Below are 19,905 nucleotides of genomic sequence, written 5' to 3'. Positions count from 1 at the left end.
GCTCTTGCTGATATAGCTTGTAAGCGCCGCTATGAAGCTGGTCGGATCACTGGAGTGCACTGTTAACTCCTGGTCCGACAAGCTTCATAAAGGGGGTTTTGTTGGCATATGTTGGGCTGGAATAAATCTGCATGCCCTTTTATTACAATATAGGAAGGTGTATTCTGTTGCTTTTTCCTATGTAGAGGGAAGCAGTAAAATAACACATATAAGGGCTATACCTAGACAGTCTATGACTGGCATATGCCATTGTGTGCCTGTCTGGTGGCTTCTCTCCGAGGAATACACATCCTGACCGGCATAAAAGCATTCAGAATATGCATGGTATACTATTGCACTTTATATAACCATATCGTTTTTCAGAACGCACTTCTGAAATCTTTGACTTCTGCTGAGTTGGTGCTGACTTCAGGCCATGATGTTTCAGGCTGCTTTTCCTAATGTGGCCCCTAGGAGCCACAGTCTGCAATATCTATATATCTCTATGTACAGAACCAATTGATTCTACAGCAACACAAGTGAAACATAAAAGAAATGTAATTTGTCATTATAGGAAATCAGGCACCAGGTTTTAACAATTTAATTGGAAAGCAGCATAATATAGGGCAGAGACATTGATTCCAGAGATGTGCAACTCACAAGGCTGTGTGTTGTAGTTTCAATACAACCAGTGTTTTATCAGTAGGAGATTATTACTACAGGTCCCGGAACTCATGTGCTAGCTAGTCCAGCTAATCTGTTTAACCCGCCCCCCAGCACTGATTGACAGCTCGCTGACAATGAATGCACACAGGAAGCAACCAATCTGAATTGTGGGAGGGTAATAAACAGCTCAGTATTCTGACCACTGCTACATCTACAATAGAGAAAACAGGGATTATCTAGGAACTGCACAAAACAGTCCAGTAAGTGATACATAGTTGGGATCAGGCTTTCTGCCCTCACATCATGCTGATCTCAGATTATATACAAAAACCTGCTGACAGATTCCTTTTAAATGAAAGAGTAAATTGGCAAAAGCAGATGCATTCTGTAGCTCATGATCCTGTCCTTTTCCAGGAATTATTTGGAAATACTACCACTGCTTTCAGACCTTCCTGTCATTGTTTTTTGACAGAGCATAAACACATAGGTTTCTCCTAATGTCAGATACAATAAACATACAGATTGTTGGTCTCTCACCTTATGCCTCTGATAGAAGACGCAGTGAAGTTCCACTCATGAATTCCTTTCTGAAATTATAATAACGATAACAATGATAATAATGATCTCTGACAGCGGCATTTAACATGCTCGAGCCGGAAGCGCGTCACAAACCCTGCATATCGGTGCCACTGTCTCATGATTGCAGGGTGCCGATGAGTTGGCATGATAATCGGGGGGGGTCTGCAGGAGACCCCCATGGTTCTTACTGCAGATGTGCTATGAGCGATGGCCTGTGGCTGGCGTTCATAGCATATGATCATTTCTGCTACACTTAGCAGGGCTTTAGCATGATCGCAGCTTCTAGTCTCCTAAGGAGATTATTGAAGCAAGAAAAGTGTAAAAAAAAGTTTTTAAAAATATTTAAAAAATAAAATTTCAAGTGACCCCCCCCTTTAACATATTCAAAATAAAACAAGAAAAAAAATATACATAATTGGTATCGTCGAGTTCAGAAACGCCCGATACATCACAATATAAAAAAAATTAATCCGATTGGTAAACGGCGTAATGAGGACAGAAATCAAAGCGCCAGGATTTTTTTGGTCGCAACAACATTGCAATAAAATGCAATAACGGGCAATCAAAAGATGGTATCTGCACGAAAATGAAATCAATAAAAACAAACACCAGCTCGGCACGCAAATAAATAAACCCTCATCCGGTCCCCGATCCCGAAAAATGGAGACACTACGGGTCTCGCAAAAAAAGGCTCTTTTTTTGTTTTGTTGTGTTTTGTTTTTGCAAACTTTGGATTTTTTTCACCATATGGGATAGAGATAGATAGATAGATAGATAGATAGATAGATAGATAGATAGATAGATAGATAGGATAGATTCAGAAAAGTTCATTTTTTTCCTCATTAATGTACACTCTGCACCCCATCTTGACAGAAAAAAAGCCATGTATTTCAAGAGAAATAAGTTCAACAAACAGAGTCGAACCAAGAGTTATAACAAAAATACAACGAAAATTAGCAATGTTAAATACCATGCATTGGGGTAGAGAGATGCAGAGGTAAAAGAATATTTGTCATATCGGTAGAAGACCAAAGGATTCTTATGAGGTGTCAGGGTTGCAGATAAGAGATATGCAGTGTGAAGGTAGGTAATATCCACAAACCGAGGGGTAAAGACCTGTTGTAGAGATGTCGCTTAAGAGGAGAGGAGGCCGGAGGGACCTGGGACTCAGAGACTAAGTAGAGGCAAATTTTACTGATATTACAAAGTTTTAAACTATTTGATGCCTTGTTTTGTTTTGTTTTTTTTTTGCAAAAAATGAAAAAAACCAAAAACAAAAAAGATTACAATTCTTAAAAAAAATCAAAACATTTCAGTCTGCAATCGTCTTTCATTTGATCATTTTCAGACACTGATATTCAGTCTGCAGCCTAAACCAACTTTCAGATTTTTATCTTGTGGGAGTGTCCCTCTCAGTAATATAGGCTGGATGTGAGCTCTGTGTGTATCCATTGTACTGCAGTATTCATTAGCTCATATAGCAAAACATATTCTATACTGTTCTCCTTCTTTACTATAGCTTGTTTTCTCCACCCTCCCTGAGACTCTAGACACTTTTTCCCCTTTTCACAGTTTGGAGATCTGTGTACAACCCCTTCACTTCTGCAATCTCTAACACTAAAAGAAGAGAGATGTAGAGCAGAAAACAAGTAGCAGGAGCTTGGATGGATTTGTATCACTTTTGTAATAATCATTGAGCTAGGGATTGGAAGTGCAAAACCTACAACAACAAAAGGGTAGAAATGTTTTAATGAAGGTTATCTGGAAAGTTGCTTACTTTTGGATATAGGAAGGAATGTTAATTGTATGACAGAATATGACTTGTCAGTCACTGCATATTCACTTTTATTAACACCAACATGATGGAGAAGCGGTATTGCTCACTCCGTAGCCAAACTGCATTCACTAACTAAAGGCGCTCTTACCATTTCCACAGGAGATACGTGCCATAATGAAACCGTCCTCTCATCCGCTTCTTTATTTATTGAAACATATGATGGTTGATAAACCTTAGTGGGCTCCAAGACGAGAACCTAGAATAATAACTTGCATTTAGTTACACAATTAGGGGTTTTATAGACCTGTATCCACAGAATACAAACGTACATGAGATTTGTGATAAAATATTCCCTTATATAGTATATACAGAAAATTTATTTCTGGCTGGGTGTGCATTTGCTATAGCTGTACAATGTATACTGACTTTACTTTATCTGTACAAAGTGATTGGCAAAAATGAGAATTGGAGAAGAGTTAATCTGTTTCTCCCACCATTTTTCAGGACATCAGGTTAAGTGGTCCCTCGAGATTTCAACCTTATCACAGAGTGGACATGAACAAAATGTAGAAGAGGACAGAGGATAAAGTACACATGTTCATCTACTCTTTGAGACACATCTTTGCAAGCAGTCTGGTCCTATGAGATGTCCTCCCATTAGTTATTTGATATGGAGTAAGATGCATTTAGAAAAGTTTCTACATAACAAAGATAAAACTGATGACAGGTTCTCTTTAAAAAATGTTAACTTGTTAACAGACACGGTACAAAAAAAAGGAATGAATGACCACAATGTCCTGATCCCAGCAACACACGCAGTTCCTTAAAAACTAGATCAAATGCTTCATAGATATTTCTACTTCTGAGAAATAATTTAAAGGGACTGTGCCAAGTTTGAGAGTTTTCTCCGATCCACATAGCAGGGCTTTACTTCTTCATCCTTAACAATCCCGAGAATGGGGCATTGAATATTCTGCATGGGTCCTTTAGGAGAAAGCCAACTACAGCTCTCTGCTATCTCATGGAGTCATCAAGAGACTGAATGGAGAAGTGGTACACATGCTCAACCACCAGTCCATTTAGATGGGGGTATTAAAAGCCCTATTCTCAAAATCAGTGGGGGGTCCCAATGGTCAGACCCCTACCAATCGAGAAGTTCCTTATCCTATGCATAAGGGATACTTTTCAAACTTGTCCTAAATCTTTAAATAACTTATTTCTCTCTCAGAAACAGAAATATACAGTATTTGATCCATGTTTTAAGGAACTTCATATGTTGTTGGGATACAGGATCATTTCCAAACTTTACACCAACCCTTTAATGCAATGGTAAATTACAAAATTGCTGATTAAACTTACTGACCATTTCCTAAGTCTAGTCACCCCAGATGAAGCATCAGCGAAAAGTGTGTTGGGTGTGTCCCTTTGTAGATGTATGTATGCATCTACTTGATCATTGCTATTTAGCCCTCTGAATTCTTTATTCTTTCTCTTATAGCTTATGAAGTATCCATCTCATTACATCTTCTGAATTTCTAACATTGATGCCTACTATTTTGCTTATTGATGGTGCCTTTCTCCTAGTTCTATGTTTATTTATGTAGTTACTCACTAAGTATGTCTACTTAGCCTTTTGACCCTCTATATTACTATATATACTCGTGTATAAGCCGACCCATGTATAAGCCGACCCCCCTAAATTTGCCACAAAAAACGGGAAAAACTTATTGACTTGTGTATAAGCCTAGGGTGGAAAATGCAGCAGCTAATGGTAAATGTCATGGTTAGGACATGGTTAATGTCCTGTTCTCACAGGGTTAACTTTTGCCGGCCTCTCTTTGGATCTGGGAGGGGTATTTATACTCACTCCAGACTAGGATTCCCTGTCAGCTATACTGTTATTCTGGCTGTGTGTCTGACTCCCCTGGTGTGCGTGGATACTGCATTGCTTGTTTGATTCCCATGTAAGACCCGGTCTGTCCCCTCACTCTGAACTCCGTCTCTCGTTTTGGTACTATTGTCTTCTCCGGTTCTGACCTCCTGGCTTGGCTATTGTTACTCCGTTACAGTTTGTCCCTTTTGTACCGTCCATTGCCCGTTCTGGTTTTCTGATCTATTGCTACGTCCTGACTATTCGCTCTGTCTATCCCTTTGGTACTGTCCTGCTATCTCGTGCTTTGACCTGGCTTGATCTGGTTTACGTCCCTGTCTATGCCCCTTGGTAACTTGTCCCGTAGATACCTTTCTAGGAGTTTCCCTGCAGCTCCTAGATCTGTAGAGCTTAGGTCATGCCCCCAGCAGTCACGTGCTTCAGGTCCTGATAGTCTGAAGCACGCATCGTCACCGCTGCTGTCGTGCTCGACAGGTATCTTTGAGCACTGTTTTTGTACCCAGGACAAGTGCACTTGCTTAGTGAGCAAGTGCAGTGCGGTGTTCCTGACATTATAGCTGACCATTTCAGTTTTTTTTTCCTCTGAAGGAAGAAAAAAAGTGTGTTATCCTCATGGATCCCATACAAGCTTTGGCTTAATGTGGAACAGCGCACGATGGCCCATACCCAGCAACAGTTGGTGGATACTGTGCAGGGGGCTGTCGCTGCAGGGGCTCCTAGTGCTGGGGCTATAGATGTGTCATTGGCATTCCCCGAATCTCCGGTCAAATTGCCAGACCCTTTCTCAGGGGATAAAAGGGAGTTCAGGTCGTTCAGAGAAGGATGCAAGCTTTTTTTTCTCTGAGGCCCTTCGGGGGGGGGGGGGGGGGCTCCACAGGCATGGGCTTCCTCTCTCTCTTCCTCTGCTCCTGAACGTATGTCTGTGAATTTGTTCTTTGAGGCTCTGGGGCACATTTATGATGAGCCTGATAGAGTGCGTCTGGCAGAGGACATGGTGATGAGTGTGACACAGGGGAGGCACTCTGCTGAATGGTTCTGCTCAGAGTTTAGACGTTGGACGTCCGAAGTATCATGGAGCGATGCTGCCCTGAGAGGGTTGTTCTGCAGGGGCCTGTCTGACCGTCTGCAGGATGCTCTGGCATTACATCCTCCTCCTGATACCTTGGCGGACGCCATGATGTAGGCGGTCCGTATGGACCGGAGACTCCGCGCTAGAGGAATGATGCAACATGAGTCTCCCTTGTACCCCAAATTGTGTGACACTGCACCTGTATCTGAGCCCATGGAGGTTGGGTCAGTCTCGGTTAAGGAGAAAGAGAGAAGGCACCGTAGAGACAATCTACTATGCTTTTACTGTGGAGCCTCTGGAAATTGGAAAAGGAATTTCCCCTCCTGCCCTTCTTCAGAGAAACGACTGAGTCTGGGCAACAATCAAGGAGGTTGTCCAGACTCCCAGGGACATTTTTTCTCACGTACAAAAATGGTGCTCCAGGTGGAATTGGAACTTGCTGGCGGTCCTGTTATGACCACCGCCTTTGTTGACTGTGGTTCCTCCATTAATCTGATTGATGCCCAAGTTGTGACTCTTAATAATATAGGGACAGTCAGGTTAAAAGACCCTATTAAAATTGTGGCTGAGGATTCATCCCCTCTTACCCGGGATGGCATTTGCTTTATGTCTGAAGCTTTTTCTATGAAAGTGGGTTCCATTCATGTGGAAAATTTAAGTTGTTTCATTATGAATAATCTTCCTGCAGGACTGGTATTGGGAATTCCCTGGTTGCAACGCCACAATCCTCTTATTGACTGGGTGAAGGGGGAGCTCTCCCGATGGGGATGTAATGATAATGGTCTGTGTTGTAACCCGGCTCCTTTTGTCAATCCGATAAAATCTATATCATCTGTCGGTCTGGAGGGTATTCCGGAGTACCTGACAGACTTTGAAGATGTGTTTTCCGAAAGCGAGGCTGAGGCGCTCCCACCACATAGACCATATGATTGTGCTATCGATTTAGTACCTGGAGCCAAATTACCCAAGGCTCGTTTGTTTAATTTGTCCAGGCCTGAGCGCCAAGCTATGAAAGAGTACATCAAAGAAAGCCTTCGCAAGGGGCATATTCGGCCCTCGGTCTCACCCGTGGCAGCGGGGTTTTTCTTTGCAAAGAAAAAAGATGATGGGTTGAGACTGTGCCTCGACTTTCGGGAACTGAACAAAATTACTGTTAAGAACACGTACCCTCTCCCGTTGATTCCTGATATATGCAATCAACTCACGGGGGCCAAATGGTTTTCTAAGCTCGATCTACGAGGGGCTTATAACCTTATAAGGATCCGGGAGGGGGACGAATGGAAAACAGCGTTCCTGACAACTGAGGGGCTGTTTGAAAACCTGGCTATGCGCTTCGGCCTCACTAACGCTCCTGCGGTTTTTCAGAACTTTATTAATGTTGTTTTTTCTGACTTGATCGGACGTTATGTAGTCATTTACCTGGATGACATCTTGATTTACTCTGAAGACAGTCAGTCACACTTACACCATCTACGTACAGTTCTAATGAGACTCCGGGAGAACCATTTGTATGCTAAGCTGGAGAAGTGCTCATTTTTTATGCAAGAACTATCTTTTCTGGGTGTAATTGTATCCGGGGAGGGATTCCGCATGGATCCAGGGAAGGTTCAGGCCATTACAGATTGGGTGTAGCCTCATGACCTGAAGGGGTTGCAGCGATTTCTGGGCTTCGCTAATTATTATAGGAAGTTCATTAATGGGTTCTCGCAGGTGGTGAAACCCTTGACGGACCTCACTCTTAAAGGGGCAGATGTAAAAAATTGGTCCGTGGCCGCAAAAAATTCCTTCCTTACATTAAAGAAGTGTTTTACTACAGCCCCTGTGTTGGTACAACCCGATTCGTCAAGACCTTTTATCGTCGAGGTTGACGCTTCGGAGGTGGGGGGGGGGCAGTATTGTCACAGGGCCCCTCTACCCTGACTAACCTCAAACCCTGTGCCTTTTTCTCTAAGAAGTTCTCTTCAGCCGAGAGAAACTATGATGTCGGTAACAGGGAATTGTTAGCAGTTAAATTGGCCTTCGAAGAATGGAGGCATTTTTTGGAGGGGGCCGCTCATCCCATTACGGTCATCACTGATCATAAAAACCTGGCCTATACCGAGTCTGCTAAGAGGTTGACCTCCAGACAGGCTCGGTGGGCACTTTTTTTTTCTCGATTTCATTTTGCCATCACGTTCCGACCAAGGTCTAAAAACGTAAAGGCGGATGACTTATCCCGAAGTTTTGATTCTGTGTCCCCTCCAGAACCTCCTTCCTCCATTCTTCAAACGGGAGTGGCTGTAGCCGAAATCTCCTCTGAGCTACAGAGAGAGATTCTGGAAGCACAAACACAAGATCCCAGGAATAAAACCCCAGGTAAATTGTTTGTACCCGAACAATTCCATCTCACACTCAAGAATTTCATGAATCTGTGTTAAGTGCACACCTGGTATTGCAGCTACCCGGGGGGCAGTAGCTAGGGGTTTTTGGTGGCCCTCTATGAGTACTGATATAAAAAGGTTTGTGAATACTTGTGGGGTGTGCGCTCGCTCTAAAAGCTCTCAGGTCCGGCCGGCCGGCCGGGGAATTGGTGCCTTTGCCAATTCCGGATAAACCATGGACACATCTGTCCATGGATTTTATCACTAATCTTCCATCTTCCAAGGGCAACTCAGTGGTATGGGTAGTGGTTGATAAATTTTCTAAGCAAGCCCACTTTGTGCCATGACCTGCATTACCATCTGCTGAAACCTTGGCCCGCTTGTTTGTACAGCACATTGTTCGGCTGCATGGAGTGCCTGTGAACGTGGTGTCGGACAGGGGTGTGCAATTTGTGGCCAGGTTTTGAAGAGCGTTTTGAATGAAGTTGGGGGTCACGTTGTCATTCTCCTCTGCCTATCACCCGGAATCCAACGGACAAACTGAACGCACCAACCAGTCATTGGAGCAGATTCTGAGATGCCTGGCCTCCTCCAGACAGGAAGACTGGTGTGAGGTATTACCCATGGCAGAATTTGCATTCAACTGTCGGATTAATCAGTCTACCGGAAAGTTTCCCTTTCAGGTCAATTATGAGTTTGTTCCGCAGTTTGGAGAATTTTCCCGTATGGATTCGGATGGCCCTGGTGACGAGGGGATGGTACAACAATGAAAAACCCTCAGGAAGGAGGTGCAGGGGAACATCTCTAAAGCCCAGAAGAAGTTCAAAAATTTTGCGGACAGGAGGAGGGGAGTGGTTCCTGCGTTGACAGTGGGGGAAAAAGTCTGGTTGTCCACCCGTAACATCAAACTTAAAATACCCTCTATGAAGTTGGGCCCCAAATTTACTGGCCCATACAAGATTGTAGAGGTGATCAACCCGGTGGCATGCAGATTACAGTTGCCCACCTCCTTCAAAATCTCTAAGTCTTCCACAGGTCCCTATTAAAACCACTTGTTTTTAAATAGTTAATCTTATAGGTGGATGCCCACAAGTGTGATCTATTAACGCTTAATCAACTATAGCACCACCTATCTTAGGATCTTTTCCTTCTTATATCCCAGAAAAATAGCAATGTGTATTATGGCAATGATAAAGGTCTAGCCAAAACGCATCTTGCCGTGCGCTTTACAGCAGTAATTTTTCCTATCTCTGCTTATATCTACAATATGCTGCTATGGATAAATATTTTTAATCTACGTTTGAAATAAAGAAAAAGATTTTTTATGTACTTCAAACTTGGCTCGCTGGATTTATCTCCTTTTCGCTATTAAAACCTGTGGGGACAGTTAGAGAAGATCCCTCATCCGTGGCTCCACCAGTGTTGGTAGAGGGTCAACTGGAGTACGAGGTAGGGTGCATCGTTGATTCACGGTGGGTGCGCTGGAGACTTCAGTACCTTATTCATTGGAAGGGATATTCTGTTGAGGATCGGTCATGGGTTCCGGCCAGTTCGGTGCACGCTGATCGACTGGTGTGGGCTTTCCATGCCAGACACCCTGAGAAACCTGGGGGTCCAGTGGCCCCCCTTTAAGAGGGGGGTACTGTCATGGTTAGGACATGGTTAATGTCCTGTTCTCACAGGGTTAACTTTTGCCGGCCTCTCTTTGGATCTGGGAGGGGTATTTATACTCACCCCAGACTAGGATTCCCTGTCAGCTATACTGTTATTCTGGCTGTGTGTCTGATCCCCCTGGTGTGCGTGGGTACTGCATTGCTTGTTTGATTCCCGTGTATGACCCGGTCTGTCCCCTCACTCTGAACTCCGTCTCTCGTTTTGGCACTATTGTCTTCTCCGGTTCTGACCTCCCGGCTTGGCTATTGTTACTCCGTTACAGTTTGTCCCTATTGTACTGTCCATTGCCCGTTCTGGTTTTCTGATCTATTGCTACGTCCTGACTATTCGCTCTGTCTATCCCTTTAGTACTGTCCTGCTATCTTGTGCTTTGACCTGGCTTGATCTGGTTTACGTCCCTGTCTATGCCCCTTGGTAACTTGTCCCGTAGTTACCTTTCTAGGAGCTTCCCTGCAGCTCCTAGCTCTGTGGAGCTTAGGTCACGCCCCCAGCAGTCACGTGCTTCAGGTCCTGATAGTCTGAAGCACGCATCGTCACCGCTGCTGTCGCGCTCCACAGGTATCTTTGAGCACTGTTTTTGTACTCAGGACATGCACACTGGCTCAGAGAGCAAGTGAAGTGTGGTGTTCCTGACAGTAAATTTCAAAAATAAAAATAGATACCAATAAAAGTAAAATTAATTGAGACATCAGTAGGTTAAATGTTTTTGAATATCCATATTGAATCAGGAGCCCCATATAATGCTTCATACAGTCCAAGATTGCCCCATAAGATGCTCCATACAAAATAAACCACATATAATGTTGCAAAAAGGTTAATAATGCCCCATATGCTGCCCCATAAAGGTTATGGCCCCATAAGATATTCCATAGATTATGCTCCCATAAAATGCTCCATAGATTATGCCCCCATAAAATGCTCCATAGATTATGGCCCATACGCTGTCCCATAAGATGTTCCATAGATTATGCCCCCATAAGATACTGCTCCACAGTTTATGCCCCCATATGCTGCTCTATAGGTTATGCCCCCATATGCTGCTCCACAGTTTATGCCCCCATATGCTGCTCTATAGGTTATGCCCCCATATGCTGCTCCACAGTTTATGCCCCCATATGCTGCTCTATAAGTTATGCCCCCATATGCTGCTCCATAGATTATGCCCCCATATGCTGCTCCATAGATTTTGCCCCCATATGCTGCTCCATAGATTACGCCCCCATATGCTTCTCCATAATTATGCCCCCATATGCTGCTCCATAGATTACGCCCCCATATGCTGCTCCATAGTTTATTCCCCCATATATAGCTGCTCCATAATTATGCCCCCATATATTGCTGCTGCCGCTGCTGCAAATAAAATTAAAAAAAATTACATACTCACCTCTCGCCGCTGAGGGCCCAATGCCGGTGTCCTGAGCAGGCGGTGACAGGTTCTGATGTCACCGCTGGCTCAGGACCCCGGCACTGGCGATATTTACCGATCCCTGTTCCATGGCTGTGCGTTGCTCTATCCTCTCCTCCGCGTCCTGTCAGTGACGTTCAGGCAGAGGGCGCAGCGCGCACTAACTACGTCACAGCGCCCTCTGACCTGAATATCACAGACAGAGGACGTGGAGAAGACAGAGCAGAGCGCAGCGATGGCCCGGGACAGGTGAATATAGCTTATACTTACCCCCTCCTGGCGCGGTCTCTGCAGCCCCCCTGCTTCTCCTGGTCTCAGGCTCCTTCCTTCAGTGGTCACGTGGTACCGCTCATTAAAGTCATAAATATGGGCATATTCATGACTTCAATGAGTGGTACCATGTGACCGCTGAAGGAAGGAGCCTGAGACCGGGAGTAGCAGGGGGGCTGCAGAGACCGTGCCAGGAGGTGGTAAGCATGACCTGACACCCACTCCCCCGCCGACCCCCTGATATATGACACGCAAATAAGCCGAGAGGGGGACTTTCAGCCCCAAAAAACGGGATGAAAATCTCGGCTTATACGCGAGTATATACGGTACATATTCTTATTTTTTACACACGTTGTATACACACAGTTGTTTTCTTTACACTTGTGGCTATGTGATTTCATTGAAACTCCTATTCAGCCATCCATGTGCATTTTTGCATGTCTGATATAGGAATGGCCTTTTATTGTGTCTTCGATTATTTTGATGGTTTTAGATTATGTTTATATTTTTGTCTAGCATTTTTGTTTCTTTGGTTTTGAGATGCTGTTAATGAATCGGGACATGCTACTTTACCAGCAAATGCTTTATTCAGTTGGTCAATGGAGAACATTAGTAGATTTCTGCTATAAATTACAACACTTTCTGGTGAAAATGATAATTAATCTGATGGAGTACATGTCTCCACACCCAGATTATGAATCTTCATGCTTTTCTTATTTTAAAAATTGTCAGGACCACCAAAAAAATCGTATCAGTTTTCTCAAAACTATAGGTAACACAAAAAAATGTGTAACAATCACAAGAGTGATGGTTGTACCCCCTTTGCCTTTTTCACTTGTATGAGATGTTGTGAAAATTTCCTGTCCACATGTCCTGATGAATTTGCAGTCTTTCTTGTGAAGTATTGTGAAATAACTTTTGAAACACTGCAACACTGTTACTTTAGCTGTAAAAAACCTTAAAATATGGAAATAGAATATATGAAAGACATGGAAGAAGACGAAGAACAACAGAATAAAAAAAGTTATTTAAGAAAGAAACAAACACCTACCCAACTTTGTTAATGCTTTAGTGTGTTTCTTAAATTCTTAAAAATAAAATAAAGAACATAAAATAAAAAAAGCAAAATAAACTAAAATAAAGTATATTGAAAGAAATAATAATAATATTAAAGTAAAAAAAAAATAATAAACACAAACAAAATAAAGGACCATTTGATAATTACATACCGGAAACCTTAATCCGTTGGTTGATTCTTTTGTTGCCTCCACAATGATATCCATCCAGAAGTTCAGCCTTTCTTGTCTTGGAGAGTGCTCGATGTTGAGTTTCTTGAATCTCTGTATTAGAAGTAAATTCTGTACAACTGATCTCAGGTACCTGCCATGAAAATAAGTATAGTCCAGCTTAGAGGCCTTCATGGTTGTATACACTAGGGTGACCGCAAAAAATCGATGTCGCAATTTTGTCCGTCTGGACCCCACAAAACGATTCCCCTTTCCAGATATTGAGATAGCCAAAATTTGAGCTCGATCAAACGATGTTAACCCGTGCCGCTCGTCGCTCAAAGTTTGAAAAAATCCAAATTGAGGTATTTTAAGATTTAGGTATTTTGCATAGTCTGTTAGACTATAAAGAATGTGACAACAACATTGCAGAAATAGCCCTGACCAAATTTTCGAACCATTTGTGGTATTTGAATGCAGAGTTGGTGGGATTATCGTTTTTTTGATCCCACCATTACAGACAATGAAAAGTTGTTAATGGCTAATAAATTGCTCAGTAGCACAGATGAACCATCAGAGCACGCTAGGGTTGTAAATCCAAAAGTTAGGAAAGAAAAATTAAAAGAGGTAGGAAGTAACCGACTTTAACGACCTTCTGACAAAAGATGAAGAACAAAAGCAATATGTCCTGCAAGTTGTAAGCAAATGCCGAGCATTATATTCTGACGTTTCAAAAACTACTTTAACAAAAGCTCTAGAATAGATAAGATAACTATGTAAAATTATCAACTCATGTAGGTTAGCGTGCTCTGATGGTTCATCTGTGCTACTGAGCAATTTATTAGCCATTAACAACTTTTCATTGTCTGTAATGGTGGGATCAAAAAACGAAAATCCCACCAACTCTGCATTCAAATACCACAAATGGTTCGAAAATTTGGTCAGGGCTATTTCTGCAATGTTGTTGTCACATTCTTTATAGTCTAACAGACTATGCAAAATACCTAAATCTTAAAATACCTCAATTTGGATTTTTTCAAACTTTGAGCAACGAGCGGCACGGGTTAACGTCGTTTGATCGAGCTGAAATTTTGGCTATCTCAATATCTGGAAAGGGGAATCGTTTTGTGAGGTCCAGATGAACAAGATTCCGACATTTTTTCCCCCCAATATGAGATCCGGTCACCCTAGTATACACAATACTGACTGTAAAAGAGATAATATTCTTACAGCACATTACATCTGAAGCTGAAAACACCTCCTGTGGCCGCTACAGTGTTCTGCCCATACATCCTACAATCAATAGATTAAATCCCTGCACACAGGAACAACTCATTCCGAATAGACAGCTTCCCTTCCTCCCTTTGCAGGTATCCATTCTTGTTTTGGACACATACTGTACCCACAATAGGAAAAATGGTAATATGCAAAGAAAATAGTCCTGGTGTCACATGGGAGTCACTAACGCTTTATATTCCAGAGTCATGAGTCACCGTGTATGTGTCGGAGACAGAGGTACAGTAGGAGGCAATACATTTTGTCCAGATGCCATTTAGCGGATTTATTCAACACAGATCTGTAATATGGTCAAATATTTGATTCCTTTGTTTTACAGAATTAGGCCGGGGTCCAATTATGGCACCGATCCCTTAAGGTTCGCTCCCACTTATGATGCAAACGGACGAGTGCAATCCGGGTGGGTGCGTGTCAGATATCACCCGAGTGCAGTGCGATTCCCTCGGATGTTGGCAGCAGAGGAGATGGAGAAATTAATCGGATGCCATACGCCAATGGGACCCCGGCCTTATCCAGATATTAGCACAGCGTTGACATACAAAGCCTTGTTCCCACCTGGTGTTTTTGGTGCATTTTCTCCATGCAGGAAAAAAAACACAGTATTTTACAAAGTAAATGGGATTTCTAAAATCTCATTGACAAGGTGCATTTTCATTCCTTTGGTGCATTTTGGTTCCACTCTATTGACACAACTATTTCTTCTTGATGGAATGACATCTTCTGTAATCACTTACATCAGTACATTTCCCTTAATGGGGCAAACAATGTAATTTGTTCCTGTTTATCAGATACTTACATGCAGACTAAGGGTAACGTTACACTTAGCTATGCACCAGCGATCCCGACAACGATATGACCTGGTCAGGATCACTGGTGCATCGCTAAGTGGTCGCTAGTGAGCTGCCAAACAGGCAGATCTCACCAGCAACATAGCAGCTGTCGGCGGTCGCTACTTACCTGTCAGACGAGGTGATGAAGACGTCCTCCCGCCCTCGTCCACGCGTCGCTCGTCACCACAGCAGGAAGCTGACGACGAGAAACGGCCCAGGACGTTCTCGCGTGATCAGCAATAACCAGTGGGGCAGCCAGTCGGAGGTAAGTATCACATGTAGCGATATCGCTAGCAATATCGCTGCTGCGTCACAAAACCAGTGACGTTATAACGATATTGCTAGCGATATCGCTATGTGTAACGGACCCTTTAAGCTTTATTCACACTTTGATCGCTCTTTTGCATATTAGGTGTCTGTTTACACAGAACGACTGGAGGTGAAATACATCTACCGATCAGTAAACTTTTACCCATCGTCCATCAATTGAATGCCTGTTCACACAGGCAAAATAAAGTAAATGATGCGCACTGAGAGATCTGTAATAGATTGCTCAGAGCACACAGGCTGCCATAGTTCTTGGGAGTGCGAGGTTTACACAGGACAATGCACTGCCGAGTACAATGATCTTTTATGCTGCGTTAAAGATCATTTCACCAATGAACAAACATTTTAGTAAAGACTACAATAAAGAGTACATGTTAAATACTGGATGTCCAGAGCTCACTGATTGCTTACCAAACTGGAGGCTTGAGTTTGAAGAGGCGCTCGGCCGCCTGTACGGCTTTTCCAATGTCACTGGCCAGCATGCTGACATTGAAGAACTGACCCACATCCCAGTAATTGTTCATTTTCTCCAAGCTTCCTTTCCTTCCCAGCAGGCTGTTCAGACGAACACCTTAAAGAACCTCAAGGGTTAATATCAATAGTGATATTCTGCTACACTCTAAATTAATCTGAACTACATTTAATTGCGAACTATTAAATAGAATTTATCAGAAGAAAATGACCTATCTTCTAACTCAGGTTTTATGTTAAAGGTTATCTTTCTGTAGGATCAACCCTCCTAATCCATCTGTATAAGCATGTAGGTCATAGGAAGCTGAATAAAGTGTTACCTTGATATCTCTGATCTGATGTATTATTCCAGCGAAATCTGTATTTTCCTTAATATGTAAATGAGCTGTTAATATCTCTGAGCTGGATACAGATCTCCGTGACAATGTGCCTCCAGGGCTAAAAGGGGGTGTTATCAGTGTGAGACATGAGTATAAGGAGAGCTGACTGTCAGTCATTACATGTCTCACACTGGCAGTGATTCCTTTTAAATAAAATAATCTCTGGAGGCAGATTCTCATGCAGATCAATGTCCGGCCCATAGTCGTGAACAGCTCATTTACGTATAGAGTCAAGGCTCAAAGTATTGGCATCCTGAAAATTGTTCTAGAAAATGAAATATTTCTCCCAAAAAAATTATTGCAATTACACATGTTTTGTTATACACATGTTTATTTCCTTTGTGTGTATTGGAACACACACAAAAATGAGAAAAAAAGGCAATTGGACATCATTTCACACAAAACTCTAAATCTGGACAAAAGTATTGCCACCTTTTTGTGGGTAAACAACTTTGTTTCAAGCATGTGATGCTTGTTCAAACTCACCTGTGACAAGTAACAGTTGTGGGCAATATGAAAATCATACCTGAAACCATATAAAAAGGGGAGATTCTGAATTCAGTCAATGTAATCTATGAAAATGTGGACGTAAGGGGGTTTGATAATTTTATATTTGTTGAGTTTATTTTTGCTTCTATTCAGGTTTAGGTGATAAGCATGTTTAAATATGTTCTTTGTAACAATTCAATGCAACGTTTATAACTTGTAATATGCAACTTCACTACAAAATTTAAAAAAATGATGTTTAAAAAAAAAAAAAAAAGGGGGAGACGTTGACTTTACATTTTGTGCTTGTGTGTGCCACACTAAGCTAGGAGAACAGAAAGTGGAGAAGAGAACTGACTGAGGACTTTAGAACCAAACTTGTTGAAAAATATCAACAATGTCATGGTGTTAAGTCTATCTCCAGAGATCTTGATGTTCCTTTGTCCACAGTGTACAACATAATCAAGAGTTTTACAACCCATAGAACTGCATGTAATTTCCCTGGCCATGGATGGCAGATGGTGAATAAGCAGCCCCAATCAAGCTACAAAGAAATTCAAGCTGTACTGCAGGCTCAGGGTGCATCAGTGTTAGAGCAAACTACGTGTTGACATTTGAATGAAATCAAATGCTATGGCAAGAGACCCAGGGGGACCCCACTGCCGACACAGACATAAAAAAAACCTGACTTAAGTTTGTGAAAATGTACATCAGTAAGCAAAAAATCCTTCTGGGAAAGCTTTCTGTGGACAGATGAGAACAATATAGAGCTTTTTGGTAAAGCACATCATTCAACTGTTTTTACCAAAATCAGAATGAGGCCAACAAAGAAAAGAATACAATACCTACAGTCAAATATGGTGGAGGTTCATAAATGGTTTGGGGTTGTTTTCATGCCTCTAGGCTGTGTGCAAGGCATCATGAAATCTGAAGATTACCAACGGATTTTGGGTCAAAATGTAGTGCTCAGTGTCAGAAAGCTTGGTTTGCATCCTAGATCATGGTTCTTTCAGCAGGACACTAAACCCAATAATTCTTCAAGAAGCACCCAGAAATGGATGGAAACAAAGCGCTGGAGAGTTTTGAAGTGGCCAGCAATGAGTCCAGAGCTAAATCTCATTGAACACCTGTGGAAAGATCTTAAAATTGCTGTTGGGAGAAGGCACCCTTGAGATATGAGAGACCTGGAGCAGTTTGCAAAAGAGTGTTCCAAAATTTCAGTTGAGAGGTGTAAGAAGCCTGTTGATGGTTATAGGAAGCAATTGATTGCAGTTACTTATTCCAAAGGGTGTGCAGCCAAATACAAAGTTGAGAGTGACAATTTTTTTCCGGCCCATTTTGGAGGTTATGGGTGAACTAATGTCCAGTTTGCAATTGTTTCTCTGTTTTTTTTGTGTTGTTCCAAAACACATAAAGGAAATAAACATGAATAGCAAAACGTGTAATTGCAATAATTTTCTGGTAGAAATACTTCATTTTCTGGAACAATTTCAAAGGTGCCAACACTTTCAACTATGACTGTAAGAAAAGCGTGAATTTCTCTGGAATAAGACACCAGATCGCAGATGTCAAGGTATCATTCTGCTGCCTATGACTTATGACCTGTGTGCCCATATACACGGCTTAGCAATGTTGATTCTACTGATAGATTCCCTTTAATGATTTTGTTTTTTAAGTCCTTATCAAAAAAATTTAAATTATACAGTTTCTTCACTGGCCATTGGGACAATTTCAGACTAATAAGGCTCAATTCATCAAGATCGGCATTATTCACGCTGATCTTGATGAGGGGTGTGCAGGAGTCAAACGCTCCTGATTTATGCTATGCCAGAAATCTCACACTAGTCAGGTACTGGAGTGATATCTCTGGAGTATGAAATGCCACAGCCTGTCATGGATCGGACAAGCTGTGACATCACGTACCCAGACGCAACCCTGCCTCAACCCTGCCTCGTCCCAACTTTGCCCATTTTATCTTCAAAAGTTGCAAAATTTAGTTGCACCTAAATTTTGCGACTTTTCAAAATGTTTACTCCAGAATTCTGGCATAAAAGCTTTGATGAATCAGGCCCATAGTTCCTGTCCTCTTTAAGGTGGCTCTTTTTCAGCAGAGGCAGGATAACATATACACAGCTGATAACACATAATCCACCAATCACAGCTCCTCCTCCCTTCAGAATGACCTCACACACACTCATTAGATGCTTCAATTCTAATAACATGGTCAGGGTCTGTCTCTTGCTGCTAATGTACATGTGATGTTCCTGACAAGGAAGTATGAGTGTAGAGTAACCCTATTATTATTATAGCGCCATTTATTCCATGGTGCTTTACATGTGAGGAGGGGTATACATAATACATACAAGTACAGTAATCTTAAACAATACAAGTCACGACTGGTACAGGAGGAGAGAGGACCCTGCCCACGAGGGCTCCCAATCTACAAGGCGAGGGTAGAGCTGGTCATGCAGCAGTTTGGTGGATGGGTGCCCTAGTGGATAGTATGAAAATTACAAGATTTCTAATTTTTTTGCAATACAGCTCATGATAGGAAAAATAATTAAAAACTACTGCCAAATTAGATAGCAATACATTTCACATAAAAACCTGATTTAAACAATTGCTCCTTTTCTGACGATACATTCCTTCTAATATTTGATCTACTAGCTCCCTGTCTAGTCGTGCTCTTGACTCACAATTAAATATGGTGCATCTTGTCAAAACACAAATTTTATCAAAAATGATTGCTAAAGACTGATCTGTAACAGACCTGTTCCCCCACATGAATGGGTGCACAAGATTTCGATCAGCTGCAGACTCCCGAGGAGCCACATGTACTGTACCTGAAGCCTAATGTGGGTCATTGGGGAGCCCGACTGTCTACAAATAACAGTCTACATGTACCTTACCCTTCCTGCTGAATTACATATAGATCATTTACCTATTTTCCGGAGTTCTATGGAGGTATCAAACTGCTGTCCAGCAACAATAAGTAAAACCGCAAGATTAATTCCTGAATACAAGGATGGCTGAAGATCAAAACCTTTCCGATACCTATAGAAACAAATGGAGAAATGTCATTAACTGAAAGATAATATATACTACGTATCCAAAAAGACATGTTATATTTAAGAGGATTTGATCTAACATTCGCATTTCGCCTACTTACACCTAGGTGATACAGCTTACACTACCGCTGCCAAGGTTAGCCTATAGCTC

At 42.2% G+C, this 19,905-nt stretch overlaps 1 protein-coding gene across 1 annotated transcript in view; it reads right to left on the bottom strand.

Annotated features, from left to right (window-relative positions):
• Nucleotides 1-19,905, bottom strand: part of MAP3K15 (mitogen-activated protein kinase kinase kinase 15) — a 228,886-nt gene that overhangs the window by 75,600 nt on the left and 133,381 nt on the right. The window contains exons 8-12 of the mRNA XM_073565877.1: nt 19,628-19,740; nt 15,761-15,920; nt 12,900-13,050; nt 3,150-3,257; nt 1,183-1,232 (exon numbers count right to left, since the gene is read on the bottom strand). Of these exons, the coding sequence (XP_073421978.1) occupies nt 1,183-1,232; nt 3,150-3,257; nt 12,900-13,050; nt 15,761-15,920; nt 19,628-19,740 (582 nt within the window). The remainder of the gene's footprint in view (nt 1-1,182; nt 1,233-3,149; nt 3,258-12,899; nt 13,051-15,760; nt 15,921-19,627; nt 19,741-19,905) is intronic.

This window comes from Dendrobates tinctorius, unplaced genomic scaffold, assembly GCF_039654945.1.
Source record: "Dendrobates tinctorius isolate UK_male_01 unplaced genomic scaffold, ASM3965494v1 ptg000016l, whole genome shotgun sequence".
Taxonomy (NCBI): Eukaryota; Metazoa; Chordata; class Amphibia; order Anura; family Dendrobatidae; genus Dendrobates; species Dendrobates tinctorius.
The sequence above is the reverse complement of the archived record's forward strand: the minus strand, read 5'-3'. Positions and strand labels throughout refer to the sequence as shown.